We start from the raw sequence: 19701 nt of genomic DNA on the forward strand, positions 1-19701 counted from the left end.
ATATATTTCAGTTTTATTGTGATAACACTGCTATTTGATGTGAAGCAAGTTAATGGATACTTGAGTGACGATTACGCACTTCCGGGTTTCAGGTGAGACGAGAGCAGGTGAAGACTCGCTTTCAATCTCGGTTTAAAACAACACTTAAATGCAGAAGGATGTTTGATAAGGGAACATATATTGACAGCGACGTGATTTAACAGCAAGTCTCGACCTACACAAATATTTTTTGTAAGTATGAGATTAATTCCCGCTTTTGTTTTGATGGCACGAATAGAAACTGACTTTGATAGTTGGGTGTGTTCGACTTCGTGCGGGGCTGCGCAGACCGATCGGCAAATAACACCGAAGTACCGCGAGACCGATTCGAAAGTTGTTCTCTAGAATCGCTCTCGCGGTATTTCGCTGTAAGTCGCTGATCGGTAGGCGCAGCGACATATGAAGTGAAACACGGTGCTTGTTTATGTATTCTGTTAGCCCAAATGACATTGTGTGGGTTAAAAAAAGGTAGATATTGGATTATTGAATGTTTAACATGGACATTTATGTTGAAATTGTCTGTTTTGGCATCTTTTAGGTGATGTTTATTGTTGTTGAGGCAGGCACATTGTTGTGGTTAGGTGAAGTAGTGGTTGTAGATATGGCCTTATACTAAAATCTATCTATCTATCTATCTATCTATCTATCTATCTATCTATCTATCTATCTATCTATCTATCTATCTATCTATCTATCTATCTATCTATCGAAACAAAGCTTCAGGTTATTCAACTTCAAAAAATATATTTTTTAATGATTAAAATTTTTTGGCAAAAGATGTGAGAAACTGCCATCGTGCCCATGAGCAGGCCACTTAATTTAAGGTTAATGGCAGATTAGTGCGTCATGCTCTTGTTTTTATGAGTGTCATTTGTACTAAGGGTCCCACTTAAGTTCAAACGCATCTTTCTCCTTTCACAGGCCAGTCAGCACTGAATATTCAAGGCAGCAGCTATGTACGAGAACGTACCGACAGGTATTGTATCTTTGCTGATTCACAGGCGATTAAACGTATGATCTATTTGATCATTCCCTCGGTGATCAATATCTTGATGGTCTCTGTGTGCTTGAACCTCAGTGTCGGCTTCAGATCGACAGCAGGTCCTTCAGGCCCTGGAGAGGTTGCAGTCCAAGCTCGTGCAGAGAGATGAGTTGAGCCACAGCGACCGGCTCGGGATGCTTAAGGAAGCCTTGCAGAGTCCTCTGTTTGGACATATACTCACCCTGCAGCACTCCGTCAAACAGCTTAAAGACCAGGCGAGACTTTTGCTTACACACTATTTAAACCCTAATAAGTCTTTAAGTGTTGTGTAATGGACTGATGTTTGTTTTTAACAGAGTAATAATACTAATAGTTATGATAACTGTGACCCTTGACCACAAAACCAATCATAATGAAAATTGAGATAAATAATTATAAATAAGCTTTCCATTGATCTATGGTCTGTTAGGATAGGACAATATTTGGTCGAGATAAAATTATTTGAAAAAGTTTAATCTGAGTGTGCAAAAAATGAAGGCTGCAACTAACGATTATTTTCCTAATCGACTAATCGGGCGATCCCCCCCCCCCCCCCGATTAATCGACTAATCGGATAAAAACCTAAATATTTACTCAATTCAATTTTTTACTTATATATCTAAATAAAGCACTAAAAGTGCAAAAACCACACACTACTACAGAGTTTTACTAATGTAATCTTTTTACCTTGGTATTTTAAGGCTTAAATAAAAAAGGGTGTGCAGCTTTTAAATAGTAAAACTAGGGCTGTCAAAAGATTAATCGCGATTAATCGCATACAAAATAAAAGTTTGTGTTTGCGTAATGTATTTGTGTGTGTATTGTTTGTAATTATTGTATGTATATATAAATACACACCTACATGTATAAAGATTATTTTATTTATGTATATATTTTTTTATTTCTATATAATATAAAATATATCAAAATCTAAATAAATACATATATACATGTAAATGTTTCTTAAATACATGCATGCATGTGTGTGTATTTATATATACAAAATAATTACACACAGTGCACACGCATATGTTATGCAAAAAAACCTTTTATTTAGTATGCGATTAATCTTTTGACAGCCCTAAGTAAAACTTCTTTAAATGTCAAAATAAAAATAAAATAATTGATTGAGTCTACAGGGATGTGCTGGTGAATAAATTTAGCCACAGATTAATAAACTTATTTTAATCTTCGTTGTTTGAAGAAACATCGGTTGACTTTAATTATAAGCACTGGTGCTGTATGAGTCGGACATACATCCCCGCTGTTCGACAGTGGTGCAGGAGCATGTGACGTCAAAGGCCAACTAAACAAAATTTGTTTAGTTCTACTAATATGAGTACTATGAAAAGTTGCCTGTTTCCACTTTTGTGTCTTTAAACGCTCGTTTTTTGTGGTCGACAGCTTATAAAAACTTATTTCTGGGTCTTTTGACTTGTTAGCTGTACACCTTCTCACACAGCAGCTTTTAGGTATTATTCTGTTTTTAAGTTTAATCTGTAAATAAGTTTTTATAAGCTGTCGACCCCAAAAAACGAGCGTTTAAAGACACAAAAGTGAAAACAGGCAACTTTTCATAGTACTCCTATTAGTAGAACTGCGTCCACTGGGGGAAACGTAGTCGACGATCCACTTTTTTCTCCTTAAAGGCTGAGTTTTACGGCTCGACAGCTTATAAAAACTTATTTCTGGTTTTTTTGGCTTGTTAGCTGTACATATTGTCACACAGCAGCTTTTAGGCATTATTCTGTTTTTTGTTATAAGCCAGAAATGACAAGGAGGCAGCCCCTCGCAATACAAAGTCAATGGATACAGTTGGATTGTTTTCCCCCCGGTGGGCGTGGTTTTCAGGTTATGACGCGCTGCGCTCTGTCTCTATAATCAATTTTGTCAATTAGTTGTTGCAGCCCTTAAAAAATTTTAACATTGTAATGAATTTTGTCTTAAAAGAAAAACTGATCATTTTGACCCATACAATGTATTGTTGGGTATTGCTACAAATATACCCGTGCTTCTTCTAGGGTCACAATAATAATAATTATTAATAGTAATAAATGTTATTCCTAAGTGTTATTAATATCGAGATCTTGGAGAGCATCCAAGGTCAAATTAAACTAGCAGTTTTATTGATTCTTAAATTGGTATTTATTATGCCACATTCTTTAGGCTAGAAATGACGTCAATAATACAGACGCAGATAACGTTTAAAAAACGAGCGCATTCATTCCAAAGCCATCCCAGAATGCAATTCGTCCTCCAGCCGCTGAAAGTCCCTCATGCTTATTTGTATTCAGCCCGAGTTTTTATTGACACAAGAAACCTCTCTACAATAAACAATCCGTGCACCAAATTAAGATAATGGCTATAACGGAAGCTCGCCTTCATATTGTAAGTGCTAGGAAGGTCAGATGTGTACCTATGAATGCGTCAAGCGAGAAACCTATCAAGTATGTCGAGGCGGGCAACAGCCAGAGTTTCTATCAAGCACTAATATCTACTGTCTCAGTTTGACTAACTGCCTTGGCGGAGATGTATCGATAAAATAGGCTGGAAGCTGCTCTGTCAGCCCGGGCTAAATAAGCACATGACTGATAAGTTCCCACAGAGTGAGTCTAAAGGTCATTAATACATTACCTGTTTGGGACTAGCAAATACTGCAGAGGAATGTATTGATTTTTTCCTTTCCTCTGCCTCTAGGTCACGGTTGTTTCTCTGCAGGGAGTAATCGTTGCGGTACATGATTTCTAAACCGAAACTGATTCCGACAAGATATGAGATGAGCTAGGAAATAAAAAACAATTTTAGTTTACTGAATTGCATTTTTATTGGAGGTACAGAGAAGAGGAAATGATTGCAAAGGGGATGCTGTGAATAGAATAGGCCAGGCTCCAACCTGCATCCTTATAAAAACCTGTGCCCCTAATTTAGTCCATTTAAACTATAAATAAATAAATCTAATTATTTTTTCCTCTCTCCTCCATGCGTGTAGTTAAACAGCTTGCCACCAGACACCTGCAGTGAGTTCAATTTTTCCAAAAAGGGTCAGTTGATCGTCAGCGCCAGTCGCCCATCCAGCAGTCTCGGTTCTGTGGTTTCCAACAGTACGAACTCCACAAATGCGGCTGCGGAGCAGCTTCAGAGGTGGATCAATGTAGCCGCAAAGGTAAGATGTCTTCGTTTTGTATTCAGGTTGAATTGCATTTATGCGAGATTACTTATTGAAACTTTGTTTGGTATAGGGAAGGAAAGTCGAGTTAATCAGCCTACAGAAGCCGTTGTCTGGAGGTCTGGGCTTCAGTGTGGTGGGCCTGAGACCCGAAGGGGTGGGTAGTCATGGCGTCTTCGTCAGGCAGGTGCAACAAGGAAGCGTTGCAGACAGGTAAGACTTTGTCTCTTTTCTTAATAATTTTCTTATCATTATTATCATTTCTGTAAAGCTGATTTTCAACACTGCATATTGCGAAATAAAGCGTTAAAAATTTTAATAAACCTTCTACCTTTATTTGCATTTCGGTTTGCAATGCCTCGGCCATAAAATGTTCACCGGTTTATTCTGAAGACCATTTATGTTAGTGGTTGGTTACACACACGTATGTCTGATCTCCAGGGATGGACGTCTGCAGGAGAACGATCAGATTCTAGCGATTAATGGGATTCCTCTGGATCAAAGCGTGACGCAGCAGCAGGCCATTGCTCTCCTACAGCAGCAGAGAGATCGTGTGGAGCTGGTCGTGGCCAGAGACACAGCGCCCAAACCCAGGCTGTCTACATCTGGACCCATTCAGACGGTATTTTCAGAACCAATTTTCTTGGTTGTTCAATGTACTACAACTTTGTATCGTGCATGGATCTCCAGGATATATTTGATTCAGTTTATTTTGGTAGGTTTCTCAAATGCATTAAAGCTCACGTAACACACGCTGTTTCTGCATTTCTGATATTAATCTGGAGTACACATAGAGTAGTATGACATCCTTTATATCTCAGAAGAGTCTTAGTTTAATCAGATTTATAAAAAAAAGATTAGCTTTACCGATTTTTTCCGATAACGTACGAAAAAATGAAGAAGGAGGAGTTATACCGCGGGAGGAGCGAGTACGAGTCATGCAACACTATACAACACTGTTTTAACTTATGATTCACTACATGTTCGTGTAATATATATAATATGCACGCGACTATTTCCAACATAAGACAGAAGTCTTACTTACAGCGTGCAACTCGTCATGACCCGGTTGGGAAAATCCACCGCATCAAACACACACGCATAACTCCGCTGCTACCCCGGATAATAAACTATATCCATTGTTTTCATAAGGCTGGCTTTCTTCTCCTTACATCCAAAAACCGACTTCTTCTTTCGTGCCATTGTTGAGTTTTGAAATTAAACAAAGCTGTGTCGCGTGATAAGATGTTTGCAAGCTCTAGCGTCTCCCGCTGATTGACGGGTGGGCGGGGTTTTGCCCATATAAAGAAGTGATACGTATAGAAAACCCCTGAAACGTCAGTTGGACCTGTAATCGAAAAAAACTTTCCGAAACTTGTACAAACCCTGGCGAAGTGCATTCGGCACAGAAATACTCTGTAACATGTCCAACTGCTTTTTTGACACATTGCCTACGTTTAGCATGAGGAAACAACTCTATAACTGTGTTAATAAGTCAGAATGCTTGAAATACCATTGAACCCCCCGCCCCCCTAAAGCTGTAGTCTACGATGTTGAAAGTCGGTCGAGAAAGCTTGAGACGGTTGGGAAGTTTAAAAAAACTCAGCAGCGCATCTCGAACAGAAGTGATGGGGTGGAGACGCGAGCGCAAGGTGGAGTTTCAAGTGGAGCTGGGATTGGATGAGAGCAGTTGACCAATGTAAGCTGTCCGGCCGGACAGCTTACATTGGTCAACTTCTCTGCCGCTGCACACCCAATAGAGTGAATGGATTTTTTTCATTCTTTTTTCCATAACCAGCATCTAAACGAGGTTATTAATAATGAACAATCTTTGAAATCATAGACCATAGCTTTAAGCTCAGGTTTATTTAGACTGTACCCATTATTATAGTGTGATATTTATAATAAACATCATAGTAGTGAGACTTAATTCATACATTCTAGGGTTCATCTAAAAGACCTCCGTATCAGTCAAGAAGCCGAAGATGGAGATAATGAATCTGGAAAGACCAATAGGCAGTCGAGTGAACTGTATTAACCGAGCCTTTCGACAATAAACATGCCGGTTCTCCCTCATCTTTTTTAATTAAAATAGCCCAAACTAACGCTTCTTAAATGAAAAGTGAGTCCTCAGAGGATGAATGCCCCAAAAAAAGAGATTGACTAATGACTTCCACTCGACATCGGTTCAGTCTTCGCACCGCATTCTGCTGCGTTTCGCCATGCTTATTTTTTCGATTTGAAATGTTTAATATTCTTAATTCAAGGCCACGTCCCGAATGTCGGATCCAGACTTTTGTTTAATTCATGCGCCGTTTCATTCGGGGTTGCATTTAATGGAGCACAGGACACAGAAATCTGGTTGTGATTCGATTTGCTTGTTGCCTAGCCAAACTATCTGTCACCAGATGTCAACGAAGTAGTCTATGCTGCTGAACTTGTTTATAAGTCAGATTGAGTGTCTGTTTGTGGGCTTCATAAAATGAAATAGATTTTATTGCAAACAGGACTTGACAAGCAAACAGGGGGGCGCAAAGATGTTATATTGGTAATTATAGTAATTAAAGAACCATCAAGATTTTTTTACAGTGACATTTTTTTATTACTATTAGGCATGCCACTGGCTTTAGGTTTTAATAATTGAAATGTAAAATGAATAATATCACAATTCAACAATCATATGTTTTGCGAAATACAGTTTTAGTTTTTTCTTTTGATTCTGGGCTAAAATGTGACTGACATGTTTTCGTGAGTTTCGTCCTTTAAGCTCATGCAGAATTCAGGCCTTGATTAAGCGAAAATTGTCCAAACGTGCCGTCTCCTCATTATGTGTCATTACCTGTCAGTCAAATACTCTTGTATCACTCGTGTCAGTCATCATATGTCGGCTTAAAAGCTCAGTAAAGAAGACGTCACTTCGTAAGCATGCGTTATGTCCTCTCCCTAACCCTGTTCCCCCCTTCCACTCCATCTCAATCTGTCCTCTTATCGTTTAAAGCTGAGAAAATATTTATCTATTTAAGGTCGCCCGGGGCCCAAGGGACCACCGCTCGGTTCCTTAAATGGACGAGAGCAGAAGCAAATGTAGCCGAGGTATATTTTTCCTCACTTTCCCTGCCCTGGTAACCTTTTCCCTCTCTCTTCAGACCAAGACCTCAGAAGCCCTCAAAAATATCTTGAATCTTAATCACACTCTGTCGGAAAGTTTCACGCAAATGAGATTTGTGATACGCTGCGATGGGATTTCCACTCATAGAGGAACGACATCCAGTTTTTTTCCCAGTAGAGATGTTTTCCCAGAATTCCCAGCAGTGGTTTTCTCATTAACTGTCACTAACGTATAGATGTTTACATAAGTTGTAGCTTGAAGGAAATATGATTGTTTGCGTACAGAATCGTAGTCGTTTCTTTGTGTTCGGGTTGCTGATGGGAAAGATATTACAGTGTGAAGTGCTTCACTCCAGAACAGATTTACATTTATCAATTTGGCAGATGCTTTTAAGCAACTAACAGTGCATTACAAGGTATACATTTTAACATTATGTGTGTTCCCTGGGTTTAAAACAATGACATTTTGCGCTAACGCAATGCTACCACTAAAGGCCGGGGTATACCTTTTTTCTGCGTCCGGCTCGTGCGCACGTCCACGCAGCTTTCCAAGTATACTCCCTGGGGCAGCACTGATTTGGCGACATTTACAGTACATTAAAACATTAGTATAGGTGAAGAAAATTTACAGATCCACCATTGCAAACACAGTTTAGAACAAACAACAGGACAACAAAGAACAGGAATCAAACATTGTGGTAACGAACATGCTCCACAGCTTTCTGTTCTTGGAAGAAGTAAAAGTTAAAGAAGAAAAACGATAGTGTGTGTGCAAATGTCTATTTCCTTTGTATAATTGTTTGTAGTGGAGTGTCCTGTCTAAATATTTACACGCGCATGCGCTGTTGTACGCGGACTGTACGTGCACTGTCCGCGCGGTCTCAAATTTTGTGCTGCATGCGGACCGCGGAACCTCCTGATGACGAAAATAATGTCATGCAAACGGCGCGCATACGCGGACGTCCCTAGTATACTTTTGGCTTAACTGTGCGTTCACACCTAATGCGGAAGAGGCGGAAAGCGATGGACGACGCCCGTTCGCTCTCTTCCATTGGTGAAAAGTGAAGCCGCCAGTGTCCTGGTGTCCTGATACGGCGCTGACATCTTGGGTCTTGAGTCTGCGCAGTAGCGATTTCGAGACCAGTCCTGCGCAGTAGTGAGCAGGAAGTTAAGCTGCGAAATCAAGGCCCCGCCCTCGCTCTCGCAGAATGCGCATATCACACGATATCACAGCTGTCAATCATAACGTGACACGACTTTTTTATAGCATTAAATAACTAACTTAAAACTACAGTAAATGACAGAAATTAGCTTCGGAAAAGAGGTAATTAAAGTGTAAATAAATTGTTTCGTCGGTCTCAAGTCCCATTGAATAACTTGGGGGAGGCGGGGTTTATGACCTATACTGGGACAAGGCACTGGGAGGCGATCGAGACATTTTGGCTTCACTTTTCAGGGCTTGTGCGGCACGCTTAATCAGAACCTTGCTCTAGTAGTGACGTTATTGCAGGAAGCTGGAATCGTCTGTCTGGCAGTCGCAGAAGCCCCTCCAATGACATAAATTTCCAAGGAAATGTCTCGAATGACTACAATTTCATGTGCGAATTAAGCAAGTAAACTCAAATGTTCAAGCGTCCAACTACGCGTGAATAGCGCGTTTTTGCCGCCTCTTCCGCATCTGGTGTGAACGCACAGTAAGCATACTGTAGGTTGGCAAGGAGCGTTTGAACGGAAAGTTTACAAAATTCCTGCATAATTCGTCAAGTCATTGCGTTATCTAAATTAGCCAAGAAGTGACCTCCTTTAAAAACTACTCAACAATGTAGATCGTTCACCCGTTTCCAAACCAGATGAACCATCAACTGAATCTTACGTTGGATTTTGGGACTAGGATCTACCAGCAAAACAAGGGCGACTTATCTCCGAAATGGATTTGTTCTTCTCACAGCGGGAAAAGATTTAATGTTAAGCTTTGTTTTAGAAGACAGACGGATTGAACGGCAAAGAGGGAGTTTCATTAGATAGGGAGAAAATTGTGGAGGTAGTCACCCAGCAGATAACAGCCTGGTAATCAGAGAACAGAAATATACTGATTGCAGGTCATTTGTAAGAGCCCGAGGAGACTGGGTGATTAGGAGCCGAGCTGACGTAGGATCAGTTAGTCAGCGCAGCCAGGAAAAGACTCTCATGGGTTTTCCTGACCCTGACATTGATTAGCGACTGCAGAGTCTCGTGGTTAACACGTCCATATGAATTTGGTTTCCCTGTTATTGGAGTTTTTCTCCATAGAGGTTTAAAATCTTAACATTGAGGTTTAAGCCAACAACAAGCATACAAGCATTCGCATCCCATCAGTGGCATAGCGTCTGGGCATGCAGGGTGCAAATGGGCCCATGCCAATAGGGGGCCCAACCCTGGGCCCGCCCCAGCTTTTAATAAAAAAAAAAAATTCAATAGAATTTTTATTTGTGGCCGCAATAAATATATTTTTGTATGGATATCATGTGTAGTGATTTCTTATTTCTCCATAATGTCTAATTTCTCCGTCATTCCTTGTTTGCGTTTATTATTATTTTTGCACTCCGCGGCTGACGTAGACTACTACGCCATCATTTTTTTACATGACGCATCGCCGTGCCAAAACAAAGAAAACACAGTGTGAGAGGTTACTATAGCGGCTATCTACATGAACATTAAGGATGGACAAATATAAACATAAAAGTGGGGCCTTAAAGAGAAAAGAGAAGGTGGAGAAGTTAGTCACGAGTCAAAAACTACCCAAAACATTTAGTTTTTCTTTATTTAAATCTACCCTTTAAAGTAAAAAATTTAAGTAAAAATATTTGACTACCCTATTAAAAGTAAATGTTATTAACAGACCTGCGCGCCACAGTAAACAGTGCCAACGGGCAACGTTGGGGGGGGGGCTTTGCCTTAAGGGGGCCCGTAATTTTTTTTGCATATGGGCCCGCGACTTACTTGCTACGCCACTTCATCCCATGATGCTTAGCAAACAACCAAACAGAATAAAAAGCAATGTGTTTATTACAAAAAGGAATTGATAATTGTGTACTCTTTGTGTGTTTTGCAGGACCAGTGGGGACATGTAGAAGAGATCGAGCTGGTAAACGATGGATCCGGATTGGGCTTTGGGATTGTCGGAGGCAAGACAACCGGAATGGTGGTCCGGACTGTGGTGCCGGATAGCGTAGCTCATAGGGTTTGTGTTGTTTACACATTATTCTCTCCAGTCTTAAAGAACATCTTGGGGAGGTTTGTTAGAAAGCGTTTAGATTAATCCAGGACGAGGCCTTAGTTATATTAGGACATTTAAGTAGTTTTTACACACATACCTTACAAAAAACATCTTGAGACAAAACATTGGCACTGATATATTTTAAGATATGTCAGTGCAAGCTGATTTCAGTTGAGACTTAAGCCCTCTCTGGCATCCGCCCCCTTATGTTTATTAATCCCATTTTAATAAAGCAGTGACGTTTGCATGTGACTAAAATAAAAAAGCAGATTGTTAAATATACCTTATATTATCAGCTGTCCCCTCTTCAGTAGTTTAGCCAAAAAACAGCCTGTCCTGGTTTAGACCCCTCACACACACACACTCTTTTTTTTTTTCTCTCCCACCCGATGTCCAGAGCTCAACAAACCCCTTCTTGTTCAAAAGGCACATTGCTTGCATTTCACACACCAGTGGATCTTATGCTCCAAAAAAGCTGTCAAAATCAGGGCTTTGTTATCCGTGGCGTTTCCCATTTCAACCTTTAATGGTCGCGCCGGGCTTCAATGAACCCCCGCCGTCCCCGGCACAGTGGCAAGAACAAGCCGTGGAGATTTCCCGATGTATCAAACGCCTTTCATGTCTCCCACATCACAAAGACGGCTGTTCTCTCCTCACTTCGTACAATCGGTCTTTGGTCTCTTTCCTTCCCCGGGCCGTTCATTCGGCCCGTCTGACGATTGAAGAATACGTCAACCGGAAAGGGCCGCGTGAGACCGATGCCGTCATTGTGGTCTTAGACTTTTGCCTCTTGCACCTGCGGATGATGGGAAAAAAATTAGTTGTAAACGGAAGATTTGGTACTTTGGGGGGCGTTAAAGCGACTTGTTATCGGTTAACAAATTTAGGTAGGATTATGTGTGTCTGCTGGTATCAATGAAGTTGTGTATTTAAAAATTCAGACACATGATGTGTACATATTACACGTGTGTTATATATTAATTTGTTTCATTACAAAACTGAAATGTAAATAATAGATAACAAGGACCGAATAATGAAGAAAAGCAGTCAATAGAAGCCCAGAATTGATGTGAAGTATACTTCAGTATTGTTAAAGAGCATCTGAAGAGGACATGTCAAGAAATTGATTTTTACTTTTTTTTTTTTTTTTACAAATTCTGTACACTGTAAAAGAAAAATTTGGATCAACTTAAAAATTACTTTAATTGGTAACGCCTAATAATGTGATTTTTTTTTTCAATTTCAATGTTCTCACGTTAAGTGAGAAATGTTTTAATATTTTAGGTGTTACCAATTAAAGTAAATAATTTTTTTAAATAAAAAAAAATTACCTTAAATTAAGTTTATATAAAACTTACTTAAATTGGAACACCTAAAACAATGTCGTTTATAAAATAAAGCTTCTTTCATTTTTTTAAAATATGTTAAAATATTAAAGTTAAGATTTTTTTTCCCCATAATTTCTATAATTTTTTTTATTTTCCATGGTTTTGTTAAGTTTACTATTATTGTAAAATAATAATAAATTAAATCCTTTTCAGGATGGAAGGCTGAGAACAAACGATCACATTCTGCGGATCGGTGACACGTCGACGGAGGGTTTGGCCAGTGACCAGGTGGTCCAGGTGCTTCAGGCCTGCGGTAGCCGTGTGAGGATGTTGATTGCGCGAGACCCTCTCGGGGCCGCCCAGCCTCCGGCACCACCTCCATCTGCCCCCGCCACTGTTCCTGTCACATCCCTGCCCCCTCCACCTTTACCCGCCACTGCCCCTGTCACCTCTGTGTCCCCTCCACCTCCCGTCCCAGCCCGCTGGAGCAGCAAAATGGTACGTAAACAGCAATTTAAGAGACAAAATGAATCAATGAATAAATGACCTGCTTCAGAATATATTAGATTTACACACTTTACAGTAAGGTCTCATTCATTGACATTAGCAAATATGAACTAACGATGAACTAAATATTGTCATTTTTTATGGTTCAAACAAAAATAATAGAAGTGGAGTTTTTTGTTTTTATTTCGTTTTTTATTTGTAAGTATTTATTAAGAACAGTTTAAAAAATACTGTTTAATAATAATGGAAATCAAAATGAAGAATATTTCCAATAAAATTATAGTATATGCATAAAAAAGGGTATTTCGAAGCAAATATCTTAATAGTTTAATTTTCGTTAAGCAAAATATTATTTCTAGATTTTGCTTTACGTATTGTGTAGTATTTGAGACATTTACACTTATTTAAATGATGAACCTAACATTAGCGAATCTGCATTGTTAATGCAGCCAAATCTGGAGGGCTACGAAATTCACGAAGTGGCGTTAAAAAAGAAAGAAGGCCAGAGCCTTGGGATTTCTATTATTGGTTATAACGCCTTGAATGCTGATGGTAAGAGACCGTTTTCCTTAAAGGATTAGTCCATTTTCTTCCAAAAAAATCCAGATAATTTATGCACCACCATGTCATCCAAAATGTTGAAGTCTTTCTTTGTTCAGTCGAGAAGAAATTAAGTTTTTTGAGGAAAACATTTCAGGATTTTTCTCATTTTAATGGACTTTAATGGACCCCAACACTTAACAGTTTTAATGCAGTTTAAAATTGCAGTTTCAAAGGACTCTAAGCGATCCCAAACGAGGCATTAGGCTCTTATCTAGCGAAATGATTGTCATTTTTAACAAGAAAAATTAAAAATATGCACTTTTTAAATCACAACTTCTGTCCTGTGATGCGCCACCGGATGACGGGTCAAAACTACGCCCCAGTGTTTACAAGTGTGAAGAAAAAGGACCGTTCCAACGTTGTTGTGTGTCAAATGATACTAATTAATGTCTTTGTGTCAGTTTATTGTTTAAAATGGTCCCCGAATGTGCGTTTCATATATGTAACACGTGACCTTTATTACCTTTCATTACACAATTACGTGAGGTCGAGCTGGCTCGTCACACAGCCGGAGGAAGTCGAGAAGTCGTGGTTTAAAAGTGCATTTTTTTTTTCTTGCCAAAATGACAATTGTTTCGCTAGATAAGACCCTTATGCCTAGTTTGAGATCATTTAGAGTCTTTTGAAACTGCAATTTTAAACTGCATTAAAACTGTAAAGTGTTGGGGTCCATTAAAATGAGAAAAATCCTGAAATGTTTTCCTCAAAAAACTTAATTTCTTCTCGACTGAACAAAGAAAGACTTCAACATTTTGGATGACATGGTGGTGAGTAAATTATCTGTTTTTGACTAATCCTTACAAATTTCACATTTTGTAATAACTACTGAAAATGTCGTTAATATTTATTTACTTGCATGTCATATCGTTGAATGGCAGATGCTGTGGGTGTCTTCGTGAAGAACGTGATTCCGGGCAGTGCCGCTGAGCAGAGCGGGAAAATCCTTGTCCACGACAGGATAATAGCGGTGGGTTCCTAATCACTTTTTAATGAGCTCTACCTTAATTAGCCCTGCATCCGTATGGGCGTTCAACTGACATAACAGGAAGCCAACTGAGTGAAATGTCTCTTTCAACTCGCTGATTCGTAGCTTAATAAATTCGGGTTACCGATCAACTGTCGCGGCCTCATGCTAGGCTAATCTGTCCCGTTGGGATGTCAAGGAGAGCCCGGTTGTGTGTTGTTTGTCCTGCTCTGTATCCGCCTTTATTGTTTTGTCGTTGTGAACAGTTGGATGGAGTGAACCTCCAGGGCTTCAATAACAAGGAAGTCCTAGAGGTAATGAAGGGCACCGGAGAAACCGTACACCTCACCCTCATTCGGAAAATCACCTCACCCAGGAGGACGTCTGTGGAGAGATCCCTGGATAAAGGTAAAGTCTTGAATTAAGAGGTCTGTTTGGTGGCCGATCTCTCAAATGTTTACCTCAGAATGCCAAACTGAGCCAGAAACAAGGCCTTTTGGTTTTTTAATGAATTTTCGTTTCCATTTAACTTTCTCCTCAATGTTTGAATGTAAATGTGTCCATTGGTTATCCTCATGCCTGCTTTTTTTACTGAGTCTAAATCTCTTCACACATCATTTTACACCGTATTGAATCAGGAAAACCACAGCCTTGTGGCAAAAGCCAATGTAATGGTTAAACGGAGACTTGTATTTAAGCGGGATACAGAACAAAAGTGTTTGAATTTTTATCATTTTGTTGAAGTTTTGATCGACATATTGAAAATGAAACTATTCAAACCTGTCAGTGTACTTCTCACTATGATACAGAGGACCGTTTTGTATCATTTCTTGTGGTCGTAGACCACAGAGTCGCCTGAATAAACGTTATTTTTTTAATAATTGTTTAGTCTGCTTATGATAAACTTAAAAAAATCTTAACTTTAAAGAGGACATCATGAAAATCTGACTTTTTTCATGTTTAAGTGATATAATTGGGTCCCCAGTGCTTCTATCAACCTAGAAAATGTGAAAAAGATCAACCCAGTAACTTAGTTTTGGTAAACCATTCTTTGCAAGCATGTGAAAAAATAGGTCATTGAAATTTGGCTCCCCTTGTGATGTCAGAAGGGGATAATTCTGCCTCTTAATCTGCATGCCTTTAAGTGTAGAGATCAGCTCAGATAAATTATCTATATGTTTTTTTGAGCTAAAACATCGCATATGTACTCTGGGGACACCAACGATTTATTTTACATCTTTAAAAAGTCTTGAAAAATGTCCCTTTTAAGAAACCTTGTTTTTAAAGGCGCTCTAAGCGAATAATGTGCGACGTCACTTCCTGTTGATGTTTGAACTGTTTTCAAACAGACAGAGCGTAGCTAACTCCTCCCCCTCCCCCTCCCTTCCGTGCTTTCATGAACGCGCCCAACCCCCACCCCCAAATCCTTCTTGTCGTTTATTGGCTGGAATACTTTGTTTAGTTTTGTGATGCTAGGTTTGGCCATTTGTTGATATTGCCGTTTGTGACGCCTCGGCTGTCTACAGAGATCGCGTTTTTTTACAGTTTGATCAGCGGACAGGCAGCAAGCAGATAGTGAGGAGATGTTTCCGGTATGTAACAAAAAATGTTTTATGGTCTAAAACGCTTCAATTCGCTTAGAGCACCTTTAAAATTACTTTTTCCAATAAAACATGACTAAATTATGTTTAAAATAGACTCAACTTGTTTTTATATTGCCCAACCCAATCACTATTGCACTTAGTTCACGTATCTCAGTTGGTAGATCATTGCATTGCAAGCGCAAAGGTCATGGGTTCGAATCCCAGGGAACACATACACTGATAAAAATGTATATCTTGAATGCCCTGTAGGTCGCTTTGGATAAAAGCATCTGCCAAATGCATTAATGTAAAAGTACAGATAATGTTTCAGAATTAGGCCTGCTTGTTCTCTTATGTTTATGTATGTATACATATGCGTGTGTATTCACAGTCCAGAGAGAGTCATCTCGCGTATCTCTGAAGAGATCGTCTGAGATCAAGGCGCGATCGGACGTTCAGAGGAGCTCTGTGATGGAGTCTGTGGATCCTGCACTGAGTGGGATCAAACAACAGCTGCAGGGGAAACGTGAGTTCATACCGTCACAGTTGACACATCTATTCACACACACACACACACCAGAACAAAAGGTGGCGGTATACAAGACCAGCATTACTAAAATACATATGATAATGTAATTGAACTCTCATTTTGTTTGCTTTGAGTGGATATGTGCTGGAGCTGTGGTTTAGTGGTTGTCGAAAAGCTTTGGTGCTTATTTAACTCATTCCCCGCCAGCCATTTTTTGAAAAGTTGCCCTCCAGCATTTTCAAGTTTCACAAAATGCCTTCTAGGAAAATGTTCTTCTAAAACATACAAATATATCAAATGAAAGAACAGACCATCTCTGCTTTCAAACAAACAATAAACAAACAAACAAACAAAACAGGAAAAAAAGTTTTTCATCCTATCTATATTTTTTCTCGGCTTTTAAACTCTTAAGGGACACTACACTTTTTTTAAATAAGCTAATTTTTTAGCTTACCTAGAGTTAAACATTAGATTTTTACAGTTTTAGAATCCATTCAGCTGATCTCCGGGTCTGGCGCTAGCACTTTTAGCATAGCTTAGCACAATCCATTGAATCTAATTAGACCATTAGCATCGCGCAAAAAATAACCAAAGAGTTTCCATATTTTTCCTATTTAAAACTTGACTCTTTTGTAGTTACATTGTGTACTAAGACGGGCGGCTGCAGCAGGCATAGTGATATTACGCATTGCTCGAAAATTGTCCCCTGCTATTGAAAGTAACCAAGGGGACTATTTTCGGGCAGTGCGTTATATCACTACGCCTGCTGCAGCCATGTTGCAGCAGCAAAGTCACTGATTATTACGCCAGTTTGAGAGTATAGTTCCTAGCCATATCTGCCTAGAAAATCGCAACTTTTAATTTTCTGTTGGTCTAAGTACACAATGTAACTACAGAAGAGTCAAGTTTTAAATAGGAGAAATATCAAAACTATTTGGTTATTTTTTAGCGTGATGCTAATGGTCTAATCAGATTCAATGAATTGTGCTAAGCTATGCTAAAGTGTTAGCGCCAGACCAGGAGATCAGCTGAATGGAATCCAAAAAGGTAAAAATCAAATGTTTAATTCTAGGGGAGCTGGAAAATGAGCATATTTTCAAAAAAAAGTGGAATGTGCCTTTAAATATGGGAATTTTCTTTGAAAAAAAATTTTTTAAGCAAAAAGCTGTAATAATTGCATTTTTGTGAAGAAATTTTGTTAGAGATCAGATTTCGAATGATTATTAAAACATACACAGAGTTTAAAATTAGTAAATAACGTTTTTGCTTTTTATGATAAATTGGTTAAGTGGATAATCGCGGTATTGCGGATTAACATAAAAATGAATCAGGAAAACTTTTTTATGCAAATGTTTTCTCTTAATTGACGAAATAACTCGTCAATGGCTGGGAAAACGTTAAGGAATGAGAGTTCAAATCAAAGTTGCATCATTTTCAGAAAGATTGATTGAAAATTATTATTTTTTGAAATACATTTTTATATCACACTGGCTTCCTTTAGCTCTATTGGTAGATATTAGTGCAAAAGTCCCAGGGTTCGAGTCCAGGAACAAACATGCTAGTAAAATACAGACCTTATAATGCACTGTAAGTCGCTTGGATAAACCGTCTGCTATTTTTATTACCGTAAAAACTCAAAATGGGATATTTCTGCCACCAGGACCAGGTTCATCTGTATTGCGCCCTCTAATGGGCACACATTCTCCCTCTCCAACAGAAACAGCACAAGGGCTGAGGAACCCGATCCGGTGGCGCTCCTCTTTGTACGGGGTCAAATCCAGGCCTTTCCCTCCCCGAGTTTAGCAGGCATTGTTTCAGTCGGGTTAGCCGGCAGATATATTTATGGAGATAGGCGCATTGGAAACGGAAGAACCGGGCCTTGGCCGGGACCGTGGCAGCCCGGAGCTCTGGTTACATTCTGCCCTAATTAATCCGGACAAGACCCGGTACCTGCCAAACTCTTAAATGAAGTGTTCTGTTGCGCTGGGCCAATACATGCCCGGGATAACAATGATTGGTTGTCAACTACTCGTTTCCCAAAGCACGTGTAAAATGATAGCACACCCCTTTAATCAAACTTTTGGCCCTTTTTTGCAACTTTTTTTCCCTTGTGGTCTTAAGAAACGATATCGCTATTAGCATATCCGAGAGCAGATGTCATTTAGCATTTTCTGTAGGCATAATGCGTTGACATTTGCGAAAGGTTTTGCTAAATTTCACCCCCCCCCCAGATTTAAAAGATAACTCATTTTAACGTGTCACGTAAAGTTTAAAAGCTCAAAAGGCAGATGTTGAGCTTGTTTCAGGTCTACTATGTAACCTCAAGGATATTGGCATCTACCTCACCACGGTGTGGTTGCTTCTGGCTTTGCTGTGTTTATTCCAACGCTATTAAAAACGGTGACGGCGCGAACTTTCCATCACAGAGACTCGACCCGTGACGGAAAAGTGACAGTTGGTCCACGTTGGTGTAATTACAATTCACAAATGTTCCAGAATTGCCCACGGCTGTAAAAAAAAAAACTACAGGAAGTGCTGTTTAAAACTTTAGGGGGTAACTTTTCCCATGTGATACCCTCTATTAACCGTTGATTGACGTTTGGAAAGGTGGTGAACATTTGTACTCGTAAGTGCCGTGAGTTTATCCTGATGCATAAACATAACAAGCCATTGCCCGCCGATCAACATTTCCCCTGTTCTCCATATTTTCCATTGTGCCGCACCTGGCCTGCAGATGTTGGCTGGGGTTTGACATCTCGCGTCTAAAAGCGATGCATTGCTGTATTAATGTAGTCAAGCATTCGTGATGAATGGGGCTGAGAGCGAGGCGTTGGAAATGCTAATTTAATCAGTTCTGCGTCTCTCTCGCTAACTCAGAGATTTTACGCAAACTTGCAGTATGGAGCCGGTTGCTTGGATTTTCCAAGAATAGAGACCTGAAATAGGACTTGCAGTCATTTTTCTTTATCAGCATATAGTTTGTGAAAGATAATGCTTAACCTTAAAGCCATACTCCAGCCAAATATCAAAAATACCCCATGATGTACTCGCCCCCAAGCAATCCGAGATACATGTCCATCATCTTTCAGACTAACACATCTGGAGTTATTTGGTTAATGTCCTTGCTTTTTGTGATGGGAGAAAACAGGAATCAGGGTACGACTTCTGACTTTGAAGACCCAAAATGGGCATACATCCTTTATATTCATATTTTAAACTAAATGCAGTTGCTTTATAGCAATACACTACAACGACAAAAACTATTAAATGTCAGTTTAGCTTTCTGTGTGATCTTAAAGGCCCAAATCACTTTTTTGACTGTCCAATATTGAAAACACGGCTGCCTTAAACAAGGTCCTGAGCGAAAGCGATGAGACATCATATTCTACCTTCTTCATGGAAAGCGACTGCTATATTTACAGCTTAAGTTATCCTAAGTGAAAGTTCCAGCTCGCTCTTCTAGTCAAGGGTCACGGGTGCCCATAAAAGCTGTTCCGCCCATTTATTTGCCTCCATTGCCCTTTGGGCTTCCAGCCGATACTGTTCCCAGACGTACCATTGTCGTTTTCTGCAGGATCACCACTGACTCCTCTCTCA

The 19701-nt window shown here is 39.6% G+C and overlaps 1 protein-coding gene across 9 annotated transcripts in view; it reads left to right on the plus strand.

The window, feature by feature from the left end:
• Positions 1-19701, plus strand: part of patj (PATJ crumbs cell polarity complex component) — a 108489-nt gene that overhangs the window by 585 nt on the left and 88203 nt on the right. For 8 of the 9 annotated variants that reach the window (XM_065245254.2, XM_065245279.2, XM_065245294.2 and 5 more), the window contains exons 2-13: positions 93-231; positions 961-1015; positions 1118-1296; positions 4050-4223; positions 4300-4439; positions 4668-4848; positions 10426-10554; positions 12132-12416; positions 12875-12977; positions 13907-13995; positions 14259-14400; positions 15967-16101. In XM_065245254.2, the coding sequence (XP_065101326.1) occupies positions 994-1015; positions 1118-1296; positions 4050-4223; positions 4300-4439; positions 4668-4848; positions 10426-10554; positions 12132-12416; positions 12875-12977; positions 13907-13995; positions 14259-14400; positions 15967-16101 (1579 nt within the window). In that variant the 5' untranslated portion in view covers positions 93-231; positions 961-993. The remainder of the gene's footprint in view (positions 1-92; positions 232-960; positions 1016-1117; positions 1297-4049; positions 4224-4299; positions 4440-4667; positions 4849-10425; positions 10555-12131; positions 12417-12874; positions 12978-13906; positions 13996-14258; positions 14401-15966; positions 16102-19701) is intronic. The other variant, XM_065245263.1, reaches the window with a different exon arrangement.

The sequence above is a fragment of the Paramisgurnus dabryanus genome, chromosome 24, assembly GCF_030506205.2.
Source record: "Paramisgurnus dabryanus chromosome 24, PD_genome_1.1, whole genome shotgun sequence".
In the NCBI taxonomy this organism is placed as follows: domain Eukaryota; kingdom Metazoa; phylum Chordata; class Actinopteri; order Cypriniformes; family Cobitidae; genus Paramisgurnus; species Paramisgurnus dabryanus.